General features: G+C 40.8%; 2 protein-coding genes across 2 annotated transcripts; one reads left to right on the plus strand and one right to left on the minus strand.

Moving 5' to 3' along the window:
* The first annotated feature begins 1,650 nt into the window (after positions 1–1,650).
* Positions 1,651–6,036, plus strand: LOC122671531 (ubiquitin-conjugating enzyme E2 27-like). Its single transcript, XM_043868803.1, has 5 exons — positions 1,651–1,921; positions 2,840–2,888; positions 5,303–5,462; positions 5,551–5,640; positions 5,761–6,036. The coding sequence occupies exons 1-5, from the start codon at positions 1,738–1,740 to the stop codon at positions 5,866–5,868; spliced, it is 591 nt and encodes a 196-aa protein (XP_043724738.1). The 5' UTR covers positions 1,651–1,737; the 3' UTR covers positions 5,869–6,036.
* On the minus strand, positions 5,656–24,224 carry LOC122671530 (probable inactive shikimate kinase like 1, chloroplastic). The gene is made up of 10 exons (XM_043868802.1): positions 23,887–24,224; positions 8,992–9,032; positions 8,795–8,849; positions 8,627–8,699; positions 8,447–8,534; positions 6,830–6,912; positions 6,637–6,742; positions 6,182–6,260; positions 6,038–6,102; positions 5,656–5,933 (listed from the first exon to the last, which is right to left on the minus strand). Exons 1-10 carry the CDS (start codon positions 24,137–24,139, stop codon positions 5,865–5,867), a joined length of 912 nt encoding a protein of 303 aa, XP_043724737.1. The 5' UTR covers positions 24,140–24,224; the 3' UTR covers positions 5,656–5,864.
* Positions 24,225–24,430: the final 206 nt, after the last annotated feature.

Consider the following 24,430-nt stretch of genomic DNA (forward strand, 5'->3'; position numbering starts at 1 on the left):
CGCGCCTGGGTGAGGCCGCGCCTGGGTGAGGAGGCCGCGCCTGGGTGAGGCCGCGCCCTGGTGAGGAGGCCGCGCCTGGGTGAGGAGGCCGCGCCCTGATGCGGGGCCGCGCCCGAGTGGTGGCCGCGCCCCCGAGTGGTGCTGGGACCCCGGTTCTTTCCCCTTAGCTATAGAGCGGGTCGTCTGTGACACGTGGCGGTCGTTGATTGGCCCGGTGAATATTGGATGTATCACTACTTATAACAAATATGATTTGAAGTAAGGTTGATTGGAAAAAAAATGATACATATAACCAATCGCATTGAATTGTGATAAGACAAAAAATGAGTCGAATTAAATTGAATTGCTTTATTATCAAAATCACCCTGGAGGCCTGGAGTCCTGGACTCACTTTAGAATAAGTTTGATACCAAAAGCATTGTACCATGTGTCACAATCAACCATATGATTGATATTCAATCATCTAACCAGGAATTTAGGTTTAATTGTCGGCCATATCAATCCAAACGGATCGTTGGTATTGGTATCTTGTTAGAGGATAAAATGGACCAAAAATATGTGATATAGGTATTTTTGTGGTAATATTATCCGATCCAACTCAATAAGATTGATTCGTATTGATATCGATATCGATATCGATCGATACTTCTCAAACTTTGTAGTGCCTACAGTGTTTTTGCGGATCAGGATCGTCTCCGGAGCGCAGTGCCCAGGGGGCATCCAACGGTTGAGCTGTGCCGCACACGTCTCGGTGCATGCCTAGGAATGTGTGCAGCATAGCCCAACGACTGGATGCACCATGAGCGTGCTGGTTCCCTAGAGACGAGTTAAATTCTATTTTTACGCGCTCTTGTGTCATGCCTGCACTAGTACAGGAGCCAATGAGGGATCTAGCTCGTCTCCTTGAAGCATACCAGCCCAATGAGCATTTGATGGCTAGGGTGGCTGGCACACATCATCGAGATGTATTCTAGGCAGCCCAGCCGTCATTGGGCACTCATTGGGCGGATGCCTCCAAAGAGAGGGATTCAACTCCTCTCCTTGGAGGACATCACCCAATGAGTGCCCAATGAGGCATCCAACCGTTGGATATCTCATTGGGGACTCATTGGGCAATGCCCTCTAAGGAGAGGAGCCCAATCCCCAAAGAAACGAGCCTAAGACGCCAATGAGAGCATACGCAGGGGATCACGTATGTTTGGGTGTAAGAGCCACGCCATCAGGTACCATCCTTTTTCCTTTTTTTTAAGGGCTCATGTTCTCTGTGCTGCAGGCTCGCAGTGTAGGCTGCGCCCAAACACATAGGCCTACCTCTCAGGGGACAGGGTGGTCATTACACCCACCCCCATGTGTACAGCCTCCGCCCACGGCACAGAGAATATTCTCCCTTTTTTTAATTATTTTTTTCCGTAACTTGGGTTTAGTGAGAAGTGAAGTGAGAGAAAAGATGAAGGTAGAAGGCTAAAAGCTGAAAGAAGGCTACTACCATTCAACCTCCACAAAACCCCATACAAAAAGCAAAGCGAGTGGGAATGGAGGAAGAGTAAAGCTCAGAGAGTCTTTAAATGTGTTTGATCATCCTTTTTTAGGGTTCTGTCTTACTCTCTCAAGCTTTTCGTTGTCTATTGATCCTTTCCCCAGCAGTGAAGACTCCGCTTTGTAATTGTACAGAAGTCATTTGACAGAGAAGAAACTGATCGATTCTTCGGGACCGCCTTTGAAGAAGATCTTTCGACAATGGTGGATTTCGCTCGCGTACAGAAAGAGCTTGCGGAGTGTAACAGAGACATGGAGATTTCTGGAGTAAGCATTATGCTCCACGGTAACGGTAACGAACTTTCTCACCTCTCTGGAAACATTACTGGCCCTGTCGCGACTCCTTATGAAGGCGGAACTTTTCAAATTGATATCAGATTGCCGGGTTTGTTCTCAGATAATCTCTCTCTTCCCCCCCCCACCTCTCTCTCTCTCTTTTTTTTTTGTTTCTAATTGCGTTTCCTTTTATCCCCTCCCCCGGGGGATTGACAGGTAGAAAAGGCCAAGAGAAATTGATAATTCTTATGTAAATAAGGGTTGGAAATTAAATGGTTCTGTTCTTTGTCGTTTCGCAGAACTTGTTATGCATAATTACCTAATTTAGGGTTTTGAGTGCCTGTCTTACTAACTGTATTTTGTCTTCGTTCAGCTTAACTGTTTGGTTCCCTTTACTCTTTCATTTTCCCACTGAAATTTGTTTAGAATCTAAATAACGAAAACATGTTGTGGGTTCTTCTTTCACTAATTTGATTCTATATTTCAGAGTCATAGTTAACTTTGTTGCTTTTTTAGCTTATAATCTGTGGCCGTTTGAATGCGAAAAAAGCATCTTTTGGTCAGAATTTATAGCGTTTCCCCTTGGATTATGAGTAATCAGGCTGGCTTAGGGATTTGTTGAGACCAATGCAAACATTGTGAACGAATTTGCTACAATTCACCAGAAATCGTAAAATGTGAATAGAACTAGAGCGGGTTCCATGAAGAAACTCCATTTTTTCCCCTTATGAAAATAATGGTGAAAGTAATGGTGATACAGTGATAGGACTCTGAGCACTCTCTTTCTTTCTTCCAATCCTCCTTCCTTTGCATGTAATTGAGGTGGTTTTGTTCTTAAATTTGCTTTTTCTGTGTTTGATTGAGGTCTGTCTGTGGACAGGATCGAATTTTTGGCTCAAATTTCTTGTAACTGTAGCAACTCTTTGAATCACTTGCTGAAGGATTCTTTTTCAATAGATTTTTTGTTTGGAAGATTATCGAATGCTTATGGGTAATTGATTCTGTTGATGTTGGTCTTCTTTGGCAGAAGGGTACCCTTTTGAGCCTCCAAAGATGCAATTTGTGACGAAAGTTTGGTATGGACCATGGACCTTCTTCATTGCATTCATCTTTTCCTTTCCTTCCCTCACTTGGTGCTTCATTCTTTTGTATATTCACCTCTAAGATTGTGGGAATTTGATGTTCTTGCATCAATGTGGGTCACATATATGATTTTGTGAATATGTTGTGCATAGCATGCCATGTAACCTGTACTATGAATTGTATTGGCAACTGCTGTCTGTTATTTAGAGGTTGCACCAGCCTTTATTATCTTCAAGCTTCTTCTGGTTGCAAGTGAAAGGAAGGGATGGGAACTTGGGAAGTGAAATTGGTTTAAAAAAGAAAGAAAAAAAAATTCTGTACTTGTAATTGTGTAACCTACGTAAAACTCTTACCATATTTGATAATATACTACTTTTCAGATCACCCTAATCTTTATTGCAAAATAAAGTAAAGTTTAATAATTAAATTTGGAACTATTTGGAGTTAGGTACACAATCATATTAGGTGATGATTACTAAGTTTACATTTTCTTATGGGTGACTAGTAGCAGCGCTATCGTTATAATCGTTAAAAGCAATGTTAAACACACCACCTAAAATCTAAACCGTTTAAAATTTTAATTTTAATCTTAACCGTTGAATATATAATGTCACTCCATCTGCTCGATTAATCTCTTTTCTCCCACCCCCAAAGTAAGGCTTGTCACCAAGCTCACCTTCCAACTGTTTCAAGCATTCTATGAAATCCTTCTTCGCTGTTTCTTGCTCTTCTCCTTTGGTTTGCCATACATTTGATCCCACTTAATTACTGAATTTTTGAAGCCCACTTCCCACAAGTTATATATTCAGTAAATCTGTAATTGAGCTCAGATTCAGAAAATCAAAAAGGGCATCTGAAAATTCAGTCCTAGATGAAATGCCGAAGGAACCCAAGTGAAAAAATCCCATGAAAATTAGAAAAACCGTGAATGCAATCTGTAACAACAACTGCAAGCATAGCAAGAGAGAGAGATGGATGAACAAGCGTTGGGGTTATTGTCGCTGAAGGCGGAGGCGTTTCAGATCTGAAACTCTCGGTCCCATCTACTTGCTTGTTCTTCTTCAAATCCACAACTACTTGAGTTGCTGAAGGCGGAGGCGTTCTGGATCTGAAACTTTAGGTCACATCTTCTTCCTTATTCTTTTTTGGATCCATATCTACTTGCGTCACTCACCCAGTTCACTGACGGAACCACCGGAACGCAGTACTGTAGTTTCAGATCTGAAACTTTTGTAGCAATCTCAAGATCAAAGAGGGGCTTTCGGACTAAACCCCAAATCCAAAGTGAAATAGGAAGAAGGATCTCAAAGTGAAATAAGGAAAACCCAGATCTAAAACAGAACTCAATACAGAGTCAACAAAAGTTTGGGATTTGTCCATGACTTGAAACTATAGTTTCAGATCTAAAAAGAAAACGAAAATTTTGCCCAGCAGAGTTGAAGAACTGAAAAAAATGGAGAAAGAGATAGAATATAACTTGCAGGAAGGGTGGAGGTGGGAGGAGCAAAGGGGCGGTGTTGCAGGTGGAGTTGCAGAGGGGTGGGCGGTGGTGCCTAGTGAAAAAGAAGAATGAACGGTTAGCTGGGAGCAGGTTACATGGTTTTACACCATCAACGGTTAGGATTAAAGGTAAAATGTTCAACGACTGAGATTTAACCGTTGCGTTTATTGGTGTGTTTATCCGTTGTGCTGCGACTTATTTCCCTTTTTATTATTGACTCACTTCCACCTCTCCTCCCGTTATTCTCTTTTAACCAGTTGGAGTCTCTGTTCTTTTTATTGGAGAATTGTGAATTGAGTTCAACCTAAACAAACAGTTTTCACTTGTCATACTTTTAGAATGACCCCATAGGGCTCATGAAACCATCGAGGAAAAGTTGCATATGTTCTTGAAGACCCTACAACTTTGAGCATTCGGAGTCTTCTCACTTGACCTTTTGTCAAGGACTAAATTTGATGAGTTTTTTTTTTGTTGTAGACTCTAGAAGCTAGAAATGGGGGTACAAACTGTGGAAGGCTAAGGGCCTTTTTAGTCTATTTTTTAGGCTACACCCTGCCATGTTGGTGGCTTACTGATTGATCGGTAGTGGAAATCTGTACTTGACTGCATGTTGAACATGGGATGATTTAGGTTTGAAACCCTTAAGGTTACCCTTTTCTTCTCATATTTTTTTAAAATTTTTTTTCTTATTTTTTGTTGGTGCTAAGGAAAACCCTGAGGAGTCCTTTTGTTTCATCTTACTTTGATACAATATTTTCCTTGTGTTATATTATCATTGTTTGTGTGTTTGGCATATTGTCAAATTGATCCATTCAATGTAATGAGCCTCTAGGTGTGATTTTTTCCCTTGATACGTTGCTAATAAAAAAGAGTTTAGCTCAGTAAAGCTTGCATTCCTCACTTTAGGCACCCAAACATAAGCAGTCAAAATGGAGCAATATGCTTGGATATCTTGAAGGATCAATGGAGCCCTGCACTCACTCTGAAAACTGCACTTCTTTCCTTGCAAGCATTGCTATCTGCCCCTGAACCTGATGATCCTCAAGATGCGGTGGTAGCTCAACAGGTTTCATCTTCTGCGACTCGATTTCCCATTCTTTATTACAATTACAAGTTTTTCTGGTTTCAAGAATGCTCATGGCTGGACATTACAGTATCTTCGAGACTATCAGACCTTTGTTGGAACAGCTCGCTATTGGACTGAAACTTTTGCAAAGAGATCATCTATTGGAATTGAAGAAAAAGTAATTACCAGACACTTTTCTTGTCAATCTGGCCAATTTGCTTTATAATTTTCTATCAACTTGCCCAAACAAGAATACAGGATTCCAATAGTTTGAAAAGGTTGTTATTCTTGGTTACAGGTACAGAAATTGGTGGAGATGGGCTTCCCGGAAACCTTGGTAAGGTCAACTTTGGAAGTTGTAGGTGGAGATGAAAACATGGCTCTGGAAAAGCTGTGTTCTGGCTAGAATCGTCTTGCTGCGGCTTCCATCATCTTCTTCGCTCTCATCAGCTTCTCTATCTCATTTAGCGTCTGAAAATCAATACAAAACAAGAAAGCCTTTGATAAGCTGGTGTCATTGAAGATCTTGGTTACTGTTATTGAATCTCACATTTACAGGAATTGTGTTTCATCACCTCAATGATCATGTCTTCTGTAGTCACTGCATCCATATTGTCATAACGTAATTGGCAAGCTACCTCTGTGGAAGATAGACGAACTGATTAAACAGTATACGTTTAAGAATATAGGTAGGGGAATAAAATAAAAAGCCAATTTACTTTGAGGCGAAATTGTTGCATCTGCTGTGGCATATCCATTTCTCCACTCCTCGTAGAGTTTAGTGAGCATTGCCAACACCTGCCGTAACATGTATGTTTAAACAATGAAACCCTGAACTGAATGTGAAAAATTAAGGTGTTATTGGTAGCAGTGTCAGGAATCTGGACTGGGACGTCCAAGGCTGTTCCCTATTTCAGTTGATCCATTGGATTTCTAAGGTTAGAGCACATTTTGGTCAATTCTGGCTGATTCTCTGACTAAACTGGGCTCATTCTAATCTGATCTTAGATTGGAATCGGCCAGGACTGAATTACCAATCCTGTTCTTTTACACCCTGATTGGGTAGAACTTAGAGACCACCGTTACCATTGGAAAGTGGTTATACATACCCACAAATTGTTAGGCCTTAATATCAAGCAAATGTAAACAAGAAGAAGAGGGGGATGGAAGTGACCTCAGAAGAATCTGAAGTCGTAGATGCAATTTCAGCCGTGGCCTCTCTTGCAATTATATCAAGAGGAACATCAATCCATATTGATATTCCGTGCCTTAGAAGAGCCCTAGAATTGTTGAGCAACAAATGAGTTAATTACGAGAAAAAAAAGAATAATGAACCAAGGTAAATAGACAAGAATAAATATCCATACAGATTAACTGAACTGTGAACTGCACCATCTCCTACACAAACAACCAAGCGACCCATGGATGATAACTGCTTCAGAACTTCAGTCTGCAATGAAACTCACCCTTTGAAAAACGCAAAACTAAACTAAACTAAACCATCAAAAAATAATTAGCAATGCAAGCACCACTTAATTGTCAACAAAACCAGGACAAAAACCCAGCTGGTGGGTGCCAGATGACATTTCTACTCTTGGTCCCCATGATAACACATCCAAGATGCAGCCCACTAGCTTGTATCATGACCAAAAAAAAAAAATCAAAATAACTCAAACCGGTGTTTTTTTTTTCTCCCCTCTCTCTAATCCTTCTTTAGAGTTTTGACTACATCCCCAATTAAGATTTTATGATTCAACACTTGTTATGCTTATGTAGGTAATACATACCCAGGGTCAACACAGCTTAATTAATGCAGGATCTTATAGCACACTAAAAAAGAGATTCATAAAAGAATTGCATTGGGGTTAGGATCCCACGTTGGATGAAGTTGCAGTATACTTGTATAATAATTAAGTGATGAGCAGGGTTAGGATTCACTATGCAAAGAGGGAAAGTTACTGGGGTATAGAGTAACCAATTGACAAGAGACGAGTCAAAGGTGCCAGCTATAGCGTAGCTGATAAGGGCCTCTGCTTATTGAAGCGAGGTCTTATAACTGAATCCCACCTTCAACAGGGGTAGGCAGAGAAATATTATATCTTTTCTATTCCCGAAAAAAAAGAGGGAGAAGAAGAGACAAGTTCCTTCATGCTAGTGATGGTTTACAACTAAATAATGGTGGCCAGCTAAGTAGGAAGCATAGGTCTTGCAATCGGAACAGAATAAAGTTTTCCTCAATCCCATAGGAACCCACAACATTAAAAGACCTGTAAAACTATTTGTGCACGTAATACAATAAGTACCTAGTTTGGATCCCTTTTCTTTCCGGAGAGAGAGAAGGGTCAAATCACAAATGCATGGTTAGTGGTGCATACAAGTTCCAAGCACCAAAATAACAGACACTGATGTCCCATGAAATGCCAACTAGAAACAGTTTATATTTCACCCAAACATACACAGGTGAGAATGCTTTGAATGATGAGCATCCAGCCTAGAAGAGAATCAGAAATGAATAAATTTTAAGGAACTGACAATATAAGGGGAAAAGTCACATGAAATGCCAACTAGAAACAGTTTATATTTCACCCAAACATACAGAGGTGAGAATGCTTTGAATGATGAGCATCCAGCCTAGAAGAGAATCAGAAATGAATAAATTTTAAGGAACTGACAATATAAGGGGAAAAGTCAATGTAGATAGTTTGGCCATATGGATCAAAATATGCAGCAAAACGTGGAAGGTGCTAGTGTCATTAGGGCATGGAGAAGGTCAAAATTGACCTGGTTCGAAGGTTTTAATAGAAGAAATGACGTTTTATACAGTGTAATAACAAACTAGGATCAATTCAGCAACCCCAGGTTGTTGGGACAAGGAGTTGTTGACACATTCACCCAAAGATACGATGTGTCAAATACTAGAAGTGACACTAAATCCCAAAATTAAGAAGAAACATAAGTTCACAGCCCCTAAGTGAACAATTCACCTCAGACTCACAGAATCCCTCCGCATCTCTCGCTTTAAGAGAATTAGTGGCATTTTCACCACCTGCAACTTGCCCAACCAAACTATCACTGCATGCAAAGAAACAAAAGAGCAGGTAGAGCAATCTTATCCATGGCTACAGGATTACCTGATATGACGCAACCACTACAGACATCTGTACCTGTCAAAATAGGAATATCTTAATGCATCCGCTAGAAATTTCCCCACATTGTTTTTCATGGTACTGTTCATACCTGTTTTTCAAAGGATTAATTACAAGATAAATAAGTCTATCACCAGTTTTACTTAAAAACTCCAAGGATTTAATGTCATGATTAGTATTACTTACCAACAAGAAATATTGAGGATCCTTTCAGTTCAGGGGATATCTCAGTAACTTTTTTCTGCATTAAGAATGGAGGAAGAAAAGTAGAAGATGAACTACCATAAAATTTTATTCTTCGGATTGTGGTCAGAAACAGTGATACATAGTTTGAGATGCATTCTCATTCATCTTGTTTGACTATGGAAAATATTATCTCTCACCTTCAGTGTGAGAGATTGGTCAACCTCAATATCTGCTGTGGCTGCACCAATGCATCAAATTAGTTAGAAACAGATGAATAATAGGGTTCTCATCTTGCTAGCTTCCTAGGGTGTTAAACTGTTAATACCAGTGTCAAAGCTACAGGTCACTGCCACAGATCATTATACAAAAATTAATTAACTATTATACATCAAGGCATAGATGACATGCAACATTGCAGAACAGAATAACTGGGTTTACGGGACTGCCACTCATTCAGTCTGGAAGGATATTGCAAACAATCAAGGGAAATAGCCTAAACTAGATAAACATAAGCATCTATAAATACTAATTCCTAAACTAGATAAACATAAGGATCTATAAATACCTCCCCATAGTGTCTAAATCTCTAATTACATCGGCCCTTGGAGTTCATTAAGCCCAAGAACAGAAGGTTGAACAAGAAAGAAGCAGTTCAGAATTTATAGCTCTGGATATCAACTACTGGTTGGGCTTTAGTTGCTTTAGGATTTCATTTGGAAGCACATTTATTAATTAAAAGTCATGTGGCTACTCCACTATATGTTTTTGTTAGAAGTGTTAGAAGTCATGTAACAGGGGTAGTTTAGGAACTAGTTACTTTACTAGTTGTCTTATTATGTAATTCTTTTTCTTCTTTATTTCTCTAGTACCTCCCTAGGGAGGTGATTGTAATTCTCTCTTTATTATTATGTTTGAATCAATATAGGTGAATGGAGAACTTTCTCCATCACAATCGATTACAACCAAAACTTGCTCTCTTCTTCTCTAACCTCTTCTCTTCCTCTTCTTCCTTCAACCTCCTCTCCTCTTCCACTTACTTCATTAACCTAAATCTAACTTGGTATCAGAGCCGAAAGGTTTGAGAGTCAAATCCAGCTCCCTGCTTCCATTCTTTCCTTCTCTTTGAAATCCTAAGTCATAAAGGATTTCAAGGAGAAGCCTCTTATGTAAAGAATCTGTGATAATACTATGGAATAGGTTCAGGGTGATCTATTCTAGCCATTACAGCTGCTGTAAGCCTTGATGCAGCTCACTTGAAGATTTGAAGCCATTTCTGGCCTGCTCAAGGATTACCGCCAGCTTCCCATTGCAGCCTCTGTATCTCCTTCTTCCAGCATGTGTTTGAGCATTGGAATAGCTCTCTAGAATTGCCCAAGGATGTTCTTTAAGTACCTTGTGCTTCCTCTTGCTGCTTGAAGACCCAATCTGAGCACAGCTCCTTTTCGCGAGATCCAGTTTCTGCTCTGTTCTCCGCTGCTGCAGGCTGCAGACCTTGGTTTCTCCTTATTTGGGGATGAACTTGGTGATTGGAGTGGCTTATTAGAATCGTAAAAGGATCCTCTCTCAGCCTCTGGTGTCCTTCATTGATGGTTGTATCTCCTTGTTGAGCACAACTCAGTTTATGGTGTTCTTCCTCTACTCAGGTAAACCCGATAATGTTGTTCTTACATTTAGGGTACATTGGACTCCTTGTTTGGTTTGAGAGATGATTATGCACATCTGTATTTGCAATCTCGAAGCTTGTGTGAGCTATTTTACTCCGGAGAGAGTGTTAGGGTGAAGCTCTTCTTGGCTGGAGTCCTCTTTTTTGTGTTGGGAACTTTTTTTTTGGGTTGAGTTTATACTCCCCATTTGCTGTTGTTTATCTGGTTTATGGCCAAGTACCATTTCCCTTACATGATGCCTGGTACTGAGTCTTCTGAGCTTGGTTCGGCTGATTCACAGCCCCCTTCAATAGCTCCTCAGTTGGTTTATGAGAACACTCACCAACAGATTTCTTTTGTGAAGCTCGATGGTACCAATTACTTGGATTGGTCACACTCTGTGAGACTTTCTCTTAGGAGTAGGGGAAAACTTGGATATATCACAGGTACTATCAAGGCTCCTGAGGCTAGTTCACCCACCTTTGAGAAATGGGAAACCGAAAATTCCACAGTTATGACATGGTTAATCTTCTTCATAAAGCCTGAGATTGGGAGAAGGTTCATAAGGAAGGAGACTGCCAAAGCTATCTGGGATAGTGTCTCCGTAGCCTATGATAGAGTTGGTGACACTGCCAAAGTCTATCAGCTCCGTCAAAGAATTCACTCCTTGAAGCAAGGTGATGGGACTATTTCTGAGTACTATAGTATGTTCCTTGGTCTTATGGAGGAGTATGACCACTGCAGGGACCTTCATTTGACCAACTCAGAAGATGAGGCTAAGGTGCATCAGACACTTGAAAAAGAGCGTGTATTTTCTTTACTTCGTGGTCTGAATCCTGATTATGAGCCAGTTAGACTCCAACTGTTGGGCCGGTCTCCTCTCCCTTCTCTTAGTGAGGTTTGCAGTCACCTACAGAGTGAGGAGACACGGCGGCTTACTATGGCAGCACCTGCTTCTTCTCATGAGAGGTCTGACCTTAATTCCAGCTCTCTTCGGGACACCCGTGGAGGTGGTAGAGGCCAAGGGCCTAACAGGGAAGAAGCCAGTACTGTAGAGACAGTTAGTGCCAGTGGAGTTGGCAGAGACAGATTCAAGTGTGATCATTGTGGGCGAACTGGCCACACCAAGGATAGGTGTTGGTCTCTTTATGGTCGCCCCCCCGGTACCCGTGGTCGTGGTGGCCGTAGAGGGGGAGCTCGAGCTCATTCTGCAACAACTGAGGCTGATGCTCCACAGGATGACTCTACCTTTATGGATGCAGTGGTCCGCAGGGTTGTTTCACAGTTGAGCACGTCCTCTACATCTAGTGTGGTTGGTTCCTCATCCTCCTCAGCATTACAGGTCTCTACTTCGGCTTCCTCTGCCGCACAGTCTTGGGTCATTGACTCTGGTGCCACAGACCACATGACTGGTACGTCTTGTTATTATGATTCCTATACCATTTGTTTTGGTAAGGATAAGGTTAGGGTAGCTGATGGCTCCCTTTCCTCCATCTCTGGTAAGGGTAATATCCCTGTGACATCATCTATTTCTCTTAATTCTGTTCTTCATGTCCCTAACCTTACACTGAACCTTTTATCTGTGAGTCATTTGACGAAATCTCTCAATTGTTGTGTCACGTTTTTTCTTTCTCATTGTCTTTTTCAAGATTTGGTGACGAAGAGGATTATTGGTAGTGGACGTGAGGAGCAAGGCCTTTACTTTTTTTACCCTTTTTTGCCTACACCTCAATCCTATGTCTGTGGCCGTCATGATAGTAGTTCTGTGGATTCTGTTATGTTATGGCATCGGCATCTTGGCCATCCATCTTTTGTTGTAATGAGGAAACAATTACCTCACTTATTTTCTTCTATTGCCTCCTCTCATGTTTTTCAATGTGAACCATGTATGTTTGCTAAACATTGTCGGACTTCCTATCCTTATCATGGTAATAGAACCGTTGCTCCTTTTCATATTATACATACTGATGTTTGGGGACCTTCCCCTACTACTTCTCTATTTGGCTATCGTTACTTTGTGTCATTTGTTGATGATTATTCACGTGCCACATGGACTGTTCTTCTGAAACATAAGAGTGATGTTTGTGAAGCCTTTCAGAATTTCTATCAAATGATCCTTACCCAATTTGAGACGAAAATTAAAATTGTCAGATCTGACAAAGGGGGGGAGTACATGTTTGGTGGTCTTCAATCCTTTTTTACTACTCATGGCATTATCCATCAGCTAGCGTGTGTTGGCACGCCCCAACAAAATGGGGTTGCTGAGAGGAAAAATCACCATTTATTGGAAGTTACCCGTAGTCTCTTATTTGGCATGCATGTTCCCAAGACCTTCTGGTCTGCAACTCTTCTCACTGCCTCCTTTCTCATCAATCGTATGCCTACCAAGCTTCTTAACTTCAAATCTCCCTTGGACACCTTATCTCCCAAGGTCTCTGCTTTCTCTCTTCCTCAGAGAGTCTTTGGCTGTATACATTATGTGCATGTCAATAAATCTGCTCGCACCAAACTTGATCCCAAAGCTCTCAAGTGTCTCTTCCTCGGGTACTCTTCTACTACCAAGGGTTACAAATGTTATCACCCATCCTCCCGGCGCTGTCTCATTTCTAAGGATGTTTCCTTTCTTGAGTCTGTACCTTTCTTTGTCCCTTCTCAACATCCTCTTCAGGGGGAGCATTGTGGGAGTGAACAGGCTGCTGATGACTTCTTTCTTTCCCCTCTATCTACATCTCCCTTTATGCTTGACATTGGAAAACACAGGACTGTAGATGTGGTTGAGATTGATGATCAACCAGAGGGAAATACTCAGTTGGTTGTTGAAAGTGGTTCTGGTAAAGAAAAGGATTACTACATTACATACCAAAAGGGTAAAGGCTTGCATAATATAAGGAAGAAGACCTACCAAGAGTCCTCCTTAGATCCAGATCCACATCCTGAGATCCACTCCTCTCAATCAGGTGACACTCATTCTCCTCCATTTGATTTGGACCTTCCTATTGCTGTTAGGAAAGGGAAGAGAACTTGTACTAATCCCATATCCCAGTTTGTCTCCTATGATGCACTTCTCCTACAGGTCGTGCCTTTGTTACTGCCCTCTCTACTGCTTCTATTCCCAAGAATGTTAGTGATGCTATGTCTGACCCAAAGTGGAAACAAGCCATGTCTGAGGAAATGATGGCACTTGAGAAGAATTGTACTTGGCAACTTGTGGATCTTCCCAAGGGAAGTGTCCCAGTTGGATGCAGATGAGTCTACACAATCAAGTATAAATCTGATGGCAGTATTGAGAGATACAAAGCAAGGTTGGTGGCTAAGGGATACAGTCAAATCTATGGGATTGACTACCAGGAGACATTTGCTCCTGTGGCCAAGCAACTCAATAAGAGTTCTTTTATCCTTGGCTACCAATAAAGATTGGCCTTTATATCAGTTGGATGTGAAAAATGCCTTCCTTCATGGTGACTTGGAAGAGGAAGTGTACATGCAAACCCCTCCAGGCTTTAAGATGCCTTCAGCTGAAGGGAAAGTGTGTCTCCTTAAGAAGGCTCTATATGGTCTCAAACAATCACCAAAGGCATGGTTTGAGCGCTTCCGACAGGCCATTTTGAAGAATGGATATTCCCAGAGCCAAACTGACCACACCCTCTTTACCAAGCAGAGTAATGGTACTATCACAGCTCTTATTGTCTATGTTGATGGCATCGTGGTCACAGGAAATGATATTGTTGAGATAGATAATTTGAAGAGCTATTTGGCACAGCAATTTGAAATCAAAGATCTGGGTCCCTTGAAGTACTTCTTAGGAATTGAAGTATCAAGGACCAAGAAAGGAATCAACATATGTCAGAGGAGGTTTATTCTTGATTTGTTAACAGAGACAGGGATGCTAGGCTGCAAACCAGCAAGTTCTCCTATTGAGTAGAATCACAAACTAGGAGATGACTGTGGTCCTCCTCTTGTTGATGCGGGGAAGTATCAAAGGCTAGTGGGGAAGCTTATCTATCTCTCTATGACTCAGCCAGATATCTCTTATGCAGTAGGAGTTGTCAGCCAAATTATGCATGCTCCCAAGAGTGACCATTTAGATGCTGTGTATCGCATTTTGAGGTATTTGAAGTCCTCTCCAGGGAAAGGACTGCTATATGCAAGACACAATTACTTGAGAGTGGAAGGCTTCACAGATGCTGATTGGGCTGGTTCCATTACAGACAGGAGATCTACCTCCGGCCATTGTACCTTTGTGGGAGGTAACTTAGTTACATGGAGGAGTAAGAAACAACATGTTGTTGCAAGATCTAGTGCCGAGGCAGAATTTAGAGCCATGGCACATGGGGTGTGTGAACTCATCTGGCTCAAGAGACTTGTTCAAGAATTGGGGTTTGACACTGAAGGACCCATGAGGATGTACTGTGACAACAAAGCTGCCATCAGTATTGCTCACAACCCTGTTCAGCATGACCGGACTAAACACATTGAAGTTGATAGACATTTCATTCGGGAGAAGATTGACTCTGGCTGCATTTGTACTCCTTTTGTGAAGATTGGTGATCAGTTGGCAGATATCTTCACCAAGGCTCTTGGTTCTCCTCAGTTTAGTACTCTCCTAAGCAAGCTGGGAATGCATGATATATATTCTCCAGCTTGAGGGGGAGTGTTAGAAGTGTTAGAAGTCATGTAACAGGGGTAGTTTAGGAACTAGTTACTTTACTAGTTGTCTTATTATGTAATTCATTTTCTTCTTTATTTCTCTAGTACCTCCCTAGGGAGGTGATTGTAATTCTCTCTTTATTATTATGTTTGAATCAATATAGGTGAATGGAGAACTCTCTCCATCACAATCGATTACAACCAAAACTTGCTCTCTTCTTCTGTAACCTCTTCTCTTGTCTTCCTCTTCTTCCTTCAACCTCCTCTCCTCTTCCACTTACTTCATTAACCTAAATCTAACTGTTTTTTGAGTATTTTTCATCTTTATTTGTTTGGTTTTATTTAATTGAATTCAATTAGAATATTTGAGTTCAAGTCCAAAAGTTTAGTTAGTTGAATTACAAGTCCTTTATAAATAAGACATCTGTCCTTCTTTATAGAAGTCTGGATGTGTAGACTTAAGGAGAGTGGTATTGATCACTAGGCCACAGCTAGATGATTTTGGCTTATGTTTGCTGATTTTTTTTTTATTGCTTCCATTGTTGATTACCATGGCTGTTCTTGACGTTATACATAGAGTTAATGAACTTTGATCTTTGCATGATTGTCTCTTCTTAGACATCTGAAACAATTGGAATGAAATTTTGAATTATCCAATAGTATATTCTTTAATAATTCCCGAGTAGCACTCAAGAAATAAATAATCTTTAGTTTGAGTTTCTAATTTTCTCCCTTATTCTTGAACCATTGTTGGCAACAGTCACCCCTGGTAAAAAAATTCTTGTCTGACTGACTTCTATGATTTCTCTCATTGGCCTTAAATTTTATATCAACCATCTGATTGACCATACATCCCATTAGAAGTTAGAACCAACCATCCTAATAAAGTAGTAGGTGTGAGAGTTACACTAATGTTTGGGTTCCCCAGGACAGGTACTTTCATGAAGTTTGGATTTTGGAAAACATCTGGCAGTTCTTTGATTTCTCGCTCTTGGTCCTAAATCTTTCATAGTCATGTACATCAAGAATCTATCCTTCTTTCCTAGGCTCAGTAGCAGGTCTTACGGTTAACCAAACCTGACCTGTGCCAAAAGGTCATGAGAAGGTCCCATGCCGTTGCCTATTTTAATCACAACACTTAATGGAAATTAAAGAGAAAACTAGTAGAAGGATGATATAAAACATAAGTTCTTCCGCGCGGGGGGGGGGGGTTCATAGTTCTAAGATATTTCTCATCTCTTAGGCTCTGATTGGATAGAAGAGAAGAGAAGTGAAGCGAAGTAAATTAAAACAAAAATAAAATAATAAATTTTCTAAACCATTACCAAAAGCGTCGTCTTGTGGCTTTGTGACAGAACGCCTTATATTATATCATTCTTTTGACACTTCACGAGTTTATGTTGATTTATGTTTATTGCTTTTTTATTAATTATGAACATGCTTATATTTATCCTATGCTTTGTTCATTATATGTTGGTTTTCTCTTATTAGGTCATTAGTAGCATGTTAATATCATATTGCATTGATATTGCATTGAGACGGCTTTTTGTTGCATATAAGCATAATTATGTAAAATAGCATTGCTATATTACATATACTGAACACCAATGGCACCTAAGGGGCCTTGTCACCTATGGCACCTTGACAACTATGACCAAGAGTAATTGCATATTAAATATGGTAACTAAATTTTACTTCACTTTTCAACAAAAATATCACTAACATTTTTTTAACCTCTTACCTTCCCCACATTCATATCACTTTGTGTCACTCTATACTGCCACTGAACACACCACTTGAAAGTTTCATTCATTTCATTTTAATTTACTTCATCACTAAAAGATTTGTTTTGCTTCAATTCTAACCAAATGGGGCCTTAATCTTTTATGCTGTACTTGGATTTTGAGAGCTAAAATTCTTGATGTTCAGGTTCTTCATAATTAAGATAGAGCAAACATTAGTTGCCAGATTGGGTTTCGTTTTCCATAGGAAATTCCTGTGTTTCATTAGAATTCAAATTCCATGAAGTGGAGGTCTGAGTTCCCATTGATTATAGGAATTAGATCAGAGAGAAAAGATAACATACACCTAGTATGCACTATTAGCCCCACTTTATCTGAAGTAAACCTGGTCTTCCATAACAGTTTAGGTTCTTGAGGATCCAAACAGATGCTCTTGTAACAACTGACATCATTAGTCATGTATGTAACATGACAATCATAATGCTTGTAGAAGCTACTCAGATATGAGAATTTGCAACAGGTTTTCCCAGGCACAATATCCAGCTTAGCCCAAAGACAACCAGACTGACCCAAGATCGCCCAAAACCCACTCAAACAGCAAACTTTGACGAGGTAGGGGCGTAGGGCAAGCACCACACTGGTTTGTACCGGGGCAAGAGTTAACGCGCAGAAATTCAATAAAAAAAATAATTGATAACATAGTAAGATAAAAGTTGTAAATGCTGAAGAGCCTTAATAGTTGTTTGAACTTGAAGAAAGACAAGGGAGAACGAAGAAGAAGACAATAACGTTTTTAATGTGGTTCGGTTTCACTGGAAACCTACGTCCACAGATCTTATATTTCCACACTCTTAGCCTTCATCTATCCTCTCTTTATATAGATGTTTAGAGATAGGTATGATGAGGTTACAAGGATTAACACTGTGAGATGGATAAGTACAATGAGTTTTACAGTTTGAATGTACTTGGTCACGATCCTTGAGCTTGGAAGAGTTTGATTGCAATTCCATTACTGCAGCAGCCTTGTGCGTTGGTTTAGAGATAACCACTGTGGTGCCCTCATCATCTGAGCCGTTGATCTCCTCACAGTTGGTTGTTGAAGATAAAATATTATCCTTATCACTAACACGCCCCCGCAAGTTCAAGGGTGGCTGAACCTTGAGCTTGGGACTAAGATAGCTGAACCTCTGATGTGATAGGGCTTTGGTTAAAACATCTGCAATCTGATCCTTGGTGGAGATGAAGCGAACATCAAGATCTCCCTTAGCAACTTTATCTCTGACAAAGTGGAAGTCAATTTCCACATGTTTGGTGCGAGCGTGGAACACCGGGTTCGCTGTCAAGTAGGTTGCACCAAAATTATCGCACCATAGAACCGGTGCATGTGCCATGTAAATGCCTAGTTCACTCATTAAAGATTGTAACCAAGTAAGCTCTGCTGCTGCGTTTGCCACAGCCTTGTATTCCGATTCAGTGCTTGATCGAGCAACTGTGGCCTGCTTGCGTGAGCTCTAGGAGATTAAGTTCGTGCCGTGGTAGATTGCGTAGCCACCAGTCGACTTTCTGTCATCAGGGCAGCCAGCCCAGTCAGCATCAAAGTAGGCATAGAGTTGCAAAGTCTGCTGAGGCTGAAAATATAGTCCATGATCAATGGTTGACTTTAGGTATCGCAAGATCCGTTTAACGGCAGACCAATGATCAGTAGTGGGCCTGTGCATAAATTGGCACACCTTATTGACGGCAAAGGCTATGTCCGGCCGAGTCAATGTTGCATATTGCAAACCCCCTACAACACTGCGATAAAGAGTTGGATCATCCATGGGTGTCCCTGCTGTCTATTAATTAAAAACACAGTAGTAGTAAACGCATGATGCCAATAATGTTTAGGAACACTGGCATGAGACATAAGAGCCAACCCTGTCTCAACAATGTGTCGATGTCGTTTCTCAGCTGAACCATTCTGCTCATGAGTATGCGGGCAAGATATTCTGTGTTCAATGCCATTTCCTTCCAGGAAGTGAGATACAGAGCGGTACTCACCCCCCCCCCAATCACTGTGCAGCCGCTTTATTTTCCTGTCAAATAAGTTCTCAACAAGAAGCTTGAACTTGATAAATAAAGGCAATACATCAGATTTTTGTGTTATAGGAAACAGCCATATAAATTTACTGTAATCATCAATAAAGTGAACATAGTAACGATGTCCATCTGAAGAAGTTATGGGAGATGGACCCCAGACATCAGAGTAAATAAGATCCAATGGCCCGGAGGACCGGCAAGGTGATGAAAAAAAGGGCAGTTTATGACTCTTGCCCTATTGACAGGCATTACAAATATTAAACTCCTTATGAGTACTAATAGGTAAATTAAAATGGCTGGTAATCTGACGAACAATGCGTAGAGCAGGGTACCCTAGCCTATTATGCCACTGATGCAAAGATGTCTTTTCTCCAATGAAAGCCTATGAATTTCTAATATCCGAAGAAGCAGCCTTATTAAGTGTGAACTAGTACAACCCATCTTTAGTGATGTCCTGTAGGAGGCACTTCCTCGTGCATCGATCCTTTACAAAGAAACGCTTAGGATGAAATTAAAATAAAACATTATTATCCTTGGTAAACTGAGAAACAGATAACAAGTTTCTTGTAATGTCAGGCACATGCAATATACTAGGGAGAATCAAATCTTTGGATGAAGAATGTATTTGAGTTGAGCTAGTGTGAAGAATTTTCAAACCTGAGCCATTTCCAACTTGAACCTGATCCGTGTCAGTATACTCAGTTGATAAGCTTAAATTGTCCATGTCGGCAGTGATGTGATTCGTTGCACCAGAATCAGGAAACCAGGTATTATCAATAGAAACAGACCTATTATAATCAACATTATTGGCAGCCAGTGGGGGAGCACTCTGAGTAGGTTGGTATGCATGATTAAAGCGTTGGCGACAGTTAAGAGCTTTATGACCAACATGGTTACAAACCTGGCATATAACTTGATTTTGAGAGTGGGGCTGTTGAGCAGCCACCCCGGATTTGGCTGATGGGAATAGCCGGTTTTGTAACCACCACGACCATTCGGGCCACCCCGATAGGAGAATCTGCCACCACGAGGGGTGTAGGCACTACGATTGGAACGCCCACCCCTACCATCAGTTGTGGTAACATTGTTCACAGTAATATTTGTTTCAGATTTTTGCTCATCTAGAAGTCTGATTTCATGTGTAAGGAGCATACCACGCAGATCAGGGTATGAGATCACATCAGTCCGGGTTGTGATCGAAGTAACAAAGGCCTTATATTCTGAGCCTAAACCAGCAAGAGTATAAAGACAGAGATCTTCATTACCTACAGGCTTACTAGCAGCCGCAAGAAGATCTGTGATTGATTTGATTTTTAACAAATACTCTTGAATTGTAGAGGATCCACGTTTGGTGGTTTGCAGTTGATAGCGAAGCTGCAGACCCCGAGCACTAGACAGGCTATTGTAGGAGCTTTTCAACGTGCTCCAGACTTCATGGGATGTAGTACACCCGATGATTTGAGCATGAACTGGTTCAGAGAGTGATGAGATTAACCAGCTCATTATAAGCTGGTCTTCTCGCTGCCAAGTAATGAACGCCGGATTGGGCGTTGGTGAGTCTGTGGATGCATCGGTCACCTGTTGATCTGTAGGAGACGCATCTGTTGCAGCAGGCAGGTATTGTGGTGAGCAAGTGGTGGCACCAGTGACCAGATCGTATAGATCGTAGCCTCGAAGGAGTGGGACGAACTGTGATCTCCATAACAGATAGTTGGAATCTGTTAGCTTGATGGCAACAGCATGGTTGAGAGATGGGAATAGAGAGGACGATGAGGAGGCAGAGCCAAGAGTTGGAAGATTACTGGCGGAGCCCAAGGAACCCTGGTCAAATGATACCATGTTTGAACTTGAAGAAAGATAAGAGAGAACGAAGAAGAAGACAATAACGTTTTTAATGTGGTTCGGTTTCACTCGAAACCTTTCCACACACTCTTAGCCTTTATCTGTCCTCTCTTTATATAGATGTTTAGAGATAGGTATGATGAGGTTACAAGGATTGACACTGTGAGATGGATAAGTACAATGAGTTTTACAGTTTGAATGTACTTGGTCACGATCCTTGAGCTTGGAAGAGTTTGATTGCAATTCCATTACTGCAGCAGCCTTGGGCGTTGGTTTAGAGATAACCACTGTGGTGCCCTCATCATCTGAGCCGTTGATCTCCTCACGGTTGGTTGTTGAAGATAAAATATTATCCTTATCACTAACAATAATAAACTGAACCCGCTCTGATCAAACAAAACCCAGAACAAACTCAAAGCTCCATTACAGACAGTTTGGGTTTCCAAGTAAAACAATATCATTGTCATCAGATGCTGGAGCATCATCTTCAAAGGCTAATTCCTACATTCCTCATGGGAGTTCGAGCTTTTTGCCCTTAAAGGTCCATTGGAATCTGTCAAGCAGCAGACCCCCAGCACATGATTTGAGGAGACATAGCTGGATCACTTTCCTTCGATTTTGACTTCTAATTATGAGATGTGTTGATTCTTAATCATGTTGTTTTTATAACATTCAATTTTATTTAGTTGTCTGAGGGTCTTCACACCCCCCCCCCAAAAAAAAAGGTTGTTTGTTTGCTGAGTATTGGTTGGATTTCTGTCATTTGTACTTGGAATTTTATTGGAAATATACAATTCCCCATTGGATTTCTTTTTTTTTTTTCAAAATGACGAACTGAAATTTGTTCTACTTCTACTTTGATCAACTGAAGATAAATCTTTGGGGAAATTTCTGGTTTCTCCTCTACACTTGGTTGATATAGTGAGTTAAATCTTCCGGTGATATCTAAAATTGATTGTAGTTCACATCAGTAACTTCAAAGATACCGCATTGATTGGAATCAGGGATTCAAAATTACTTACCAAAGAAACTTCAGAGACTAAAATTGTTCTAAAAGCTAGTTTTCTGATTCAATTTGGCCAACAAATACTTGTATCAAATATACTAGAATGGGGCCTCTACCTTATAGAACGGTATGATTGGCTGCTCATTGATTTGTTTTCAAGTCTACTATTTCTAGTGCAGTTTATTTGTCCTAAGGAAAAATTATTTGCTCCGCTATTCTGAAAATGCAGTGACCATATGTGGGTACTTTATCATTTCTGCTGCTTCCTTACCCAAATGTTCATAATCAGTCTGATATTCAGAAGTGCTAAGTATTCAATACAAACTTGGTGATTAGTAGAGGGGGATAATGAAAGGAGTTGAGATCCCATAGCATGAGGAATACTCCATCCCTTATGGTCCAGGGGGATTTTCTCCCACAACCTTATCCTGCTGTCTTTGCCACCTCCACACACATGGGCAAGAAAGAGCATCTGCAGGGAAGTTTGTCTGATAAAAAGCACACTCTAATCCATTCATCAAACCAGAGAGCACAGAAAGGAGTAATAAAGAACCTGACTCTAGCCTCGAATGAAGGTAATGAAGACACTATGAATAAAACTTAAATACATTTAGAACCAAGTGGCTACCATGTCAATATTCTAATAGACAGTGGCAGGATGGTTTTACATAATACAAACCCTGAACAAGCAACAAACTAGAAGTGGTATGAGGCATGAACTGAGGTAAGTAATAACCAACAGTGAAGGTGCAAATCACATCTTGGAAATAGAATTGGTTTGTAGTTATCATTAAAACTTAATGAATCTAAACTCCAGAGACGCATGATACACACAAATACTTCTGCACAGAAGCCCAAAAGTTAGAAAACTAGCACATTGGCCCTTCCAAAGTCAAAACAACCTCCGTTGCAAAAGCTAATACTTTACTTAAAGTACACGAAGCAACCAGGGCTCAAATCTTAATAATTAAAAAACAGGGTGTAGTACAAGAATAGTGCATCTAAGCACTCAAAAGAATTATGGATGACAATATTGTAGAAGGTTTAAAGCAATGCAGGTTGTAACTCTCCCTTAGGGCCGATATTGGCAATTAGACCAGTGCCTAAGAGCAATGGTAGACTGCAACTCTCCTGGGTTGAGGTTGGCAGAGGATGAAGAGAAACATTGCTATGACCAGTGCCAAAACCAAACCGATCAGGGTAAAGTTGTCATCAGAATCTGAGCAACACAGATTTCCCATCTGACTTCCTTTCTGCCAATTCACACTCTTTCCAAATGTCACTCCCCCCCCCCCCCCCCCAAAAAAAAAAGACCTTAGCTTTTCTGTCTCCCAGTCGTTTCAAAGGTCACTCACTACCATGAAGCATCCAGAGAAAGATTGGGCGCTGGAAAGTGTCATCACTCATAGATATATCTTATAGAGTTGGGACTCTACGTTATACATACATAACGATGATCAAAATTTCTTCTATTATCCAAATTACAAGAGGAACGGGCCAACCAGACATGGCCACGTCAAAAGGGCATCGTCTCTCCATGTTCACTCGTTCTTCCGGATTTCAGACTTTCGGTTGCTCTATCGTTTCTATTAGCTGGAGTAAGCGGACAGGGACTAGTCGACAGAGCAGGCCCCAGCAGCAGAAGCTAGTAACTTCATCAAACACTTTTTTTTTTTTTTGGGTTAAAACTTCATCAAACACTTGGTGCGCATAGCAACCACGCATCGAATACTAAATAATCATACAAGCGGGTGGCGTTGCAAGTTGCAACATACAAGAGGGATGCTGCCAAGGTCTAATGGAAACAATGGGGTACACACAACTTGTTCTACAAACGAGACCCCGCAATTCGCGAGAACAAGCAAATTAAAAGTTAAGAACTCTAAATTAAATATTACTACTGAATTTTCTAAGCTAGGCTGAATTACGTTTTAAACGCGAGAGAAAGAAAAGGAGGTACAGCAATCCAGCGAAGAGCAGTAAAAGTTAAGGACAATAGTTTTAGATTAAAAAGAACTCAAAGAATTCTTGCTTTCGTGTTTTAATGGTTAAGTATTCCTGCTTTTTTGTTTGAAATGTGAAAGCATGTAAATCCGAAGTAAGAATGGAATGAAGTTTGAAGGGTTAACTGACCAGGAATTTGATTATCACTGAGAGAGCAACTCGTGCTCGGAAATCTTCGGAGTTGATAGTTACCACTAATGAGCGCTTTGGTCGATAGCGAGGTTTTCCGAAATCGGCGGAAATGGTCATCACTTTGGAAGGATAGAAAAGTCGCTGCAGATTTCGGAGCTCCTCCTCGATAGAAATGGAGGGTTTGGGGACAAAAGTAAAATTGGAGAGTGCTGCTGCAACTGCAACTGGAGTGGATCACAGTTATTTCCATCTCTTGGTCACTTCTCTTCCTTTTCCTGGGTGGGTTCGTTTTTCCCCAGCACAGCTCGCAGACACACTTAGTCAGTCACGGACACGCTCTCTCTCTCTCTCGTCTCTGTCCAAAATTGTCATGCATCGAATTGGTAGCGTTGGATTGGATGAAGTTTCTTCCACGTGTTGAGCTTTCAGATCCGGCCTACAGTGCATTGCAAGATGCCCGTTGCACGTGGTGCATAGGCTTTTGATCTACTGTAGCCACGGATTTTAATCCTCTCTAATTCCTAAAAGTGTATAGTGCGGT

The sequence above is a fragment of the Telopea speciosissima genome, chromosome 8, assembly GCF_018873765.1.
Source record: "Telopea speciosissima isolate NSW1024214 ecotype Mountain lineage chromosome 8, Tspe_v1, whole genome shotgun sequence".
Lineage (NCBI taxonomy): Eukaryota > Viridiplantae > Streptophyta > Magnoliopsida > Proteales > Proteaceae > Telopea > Telopea speciosissima.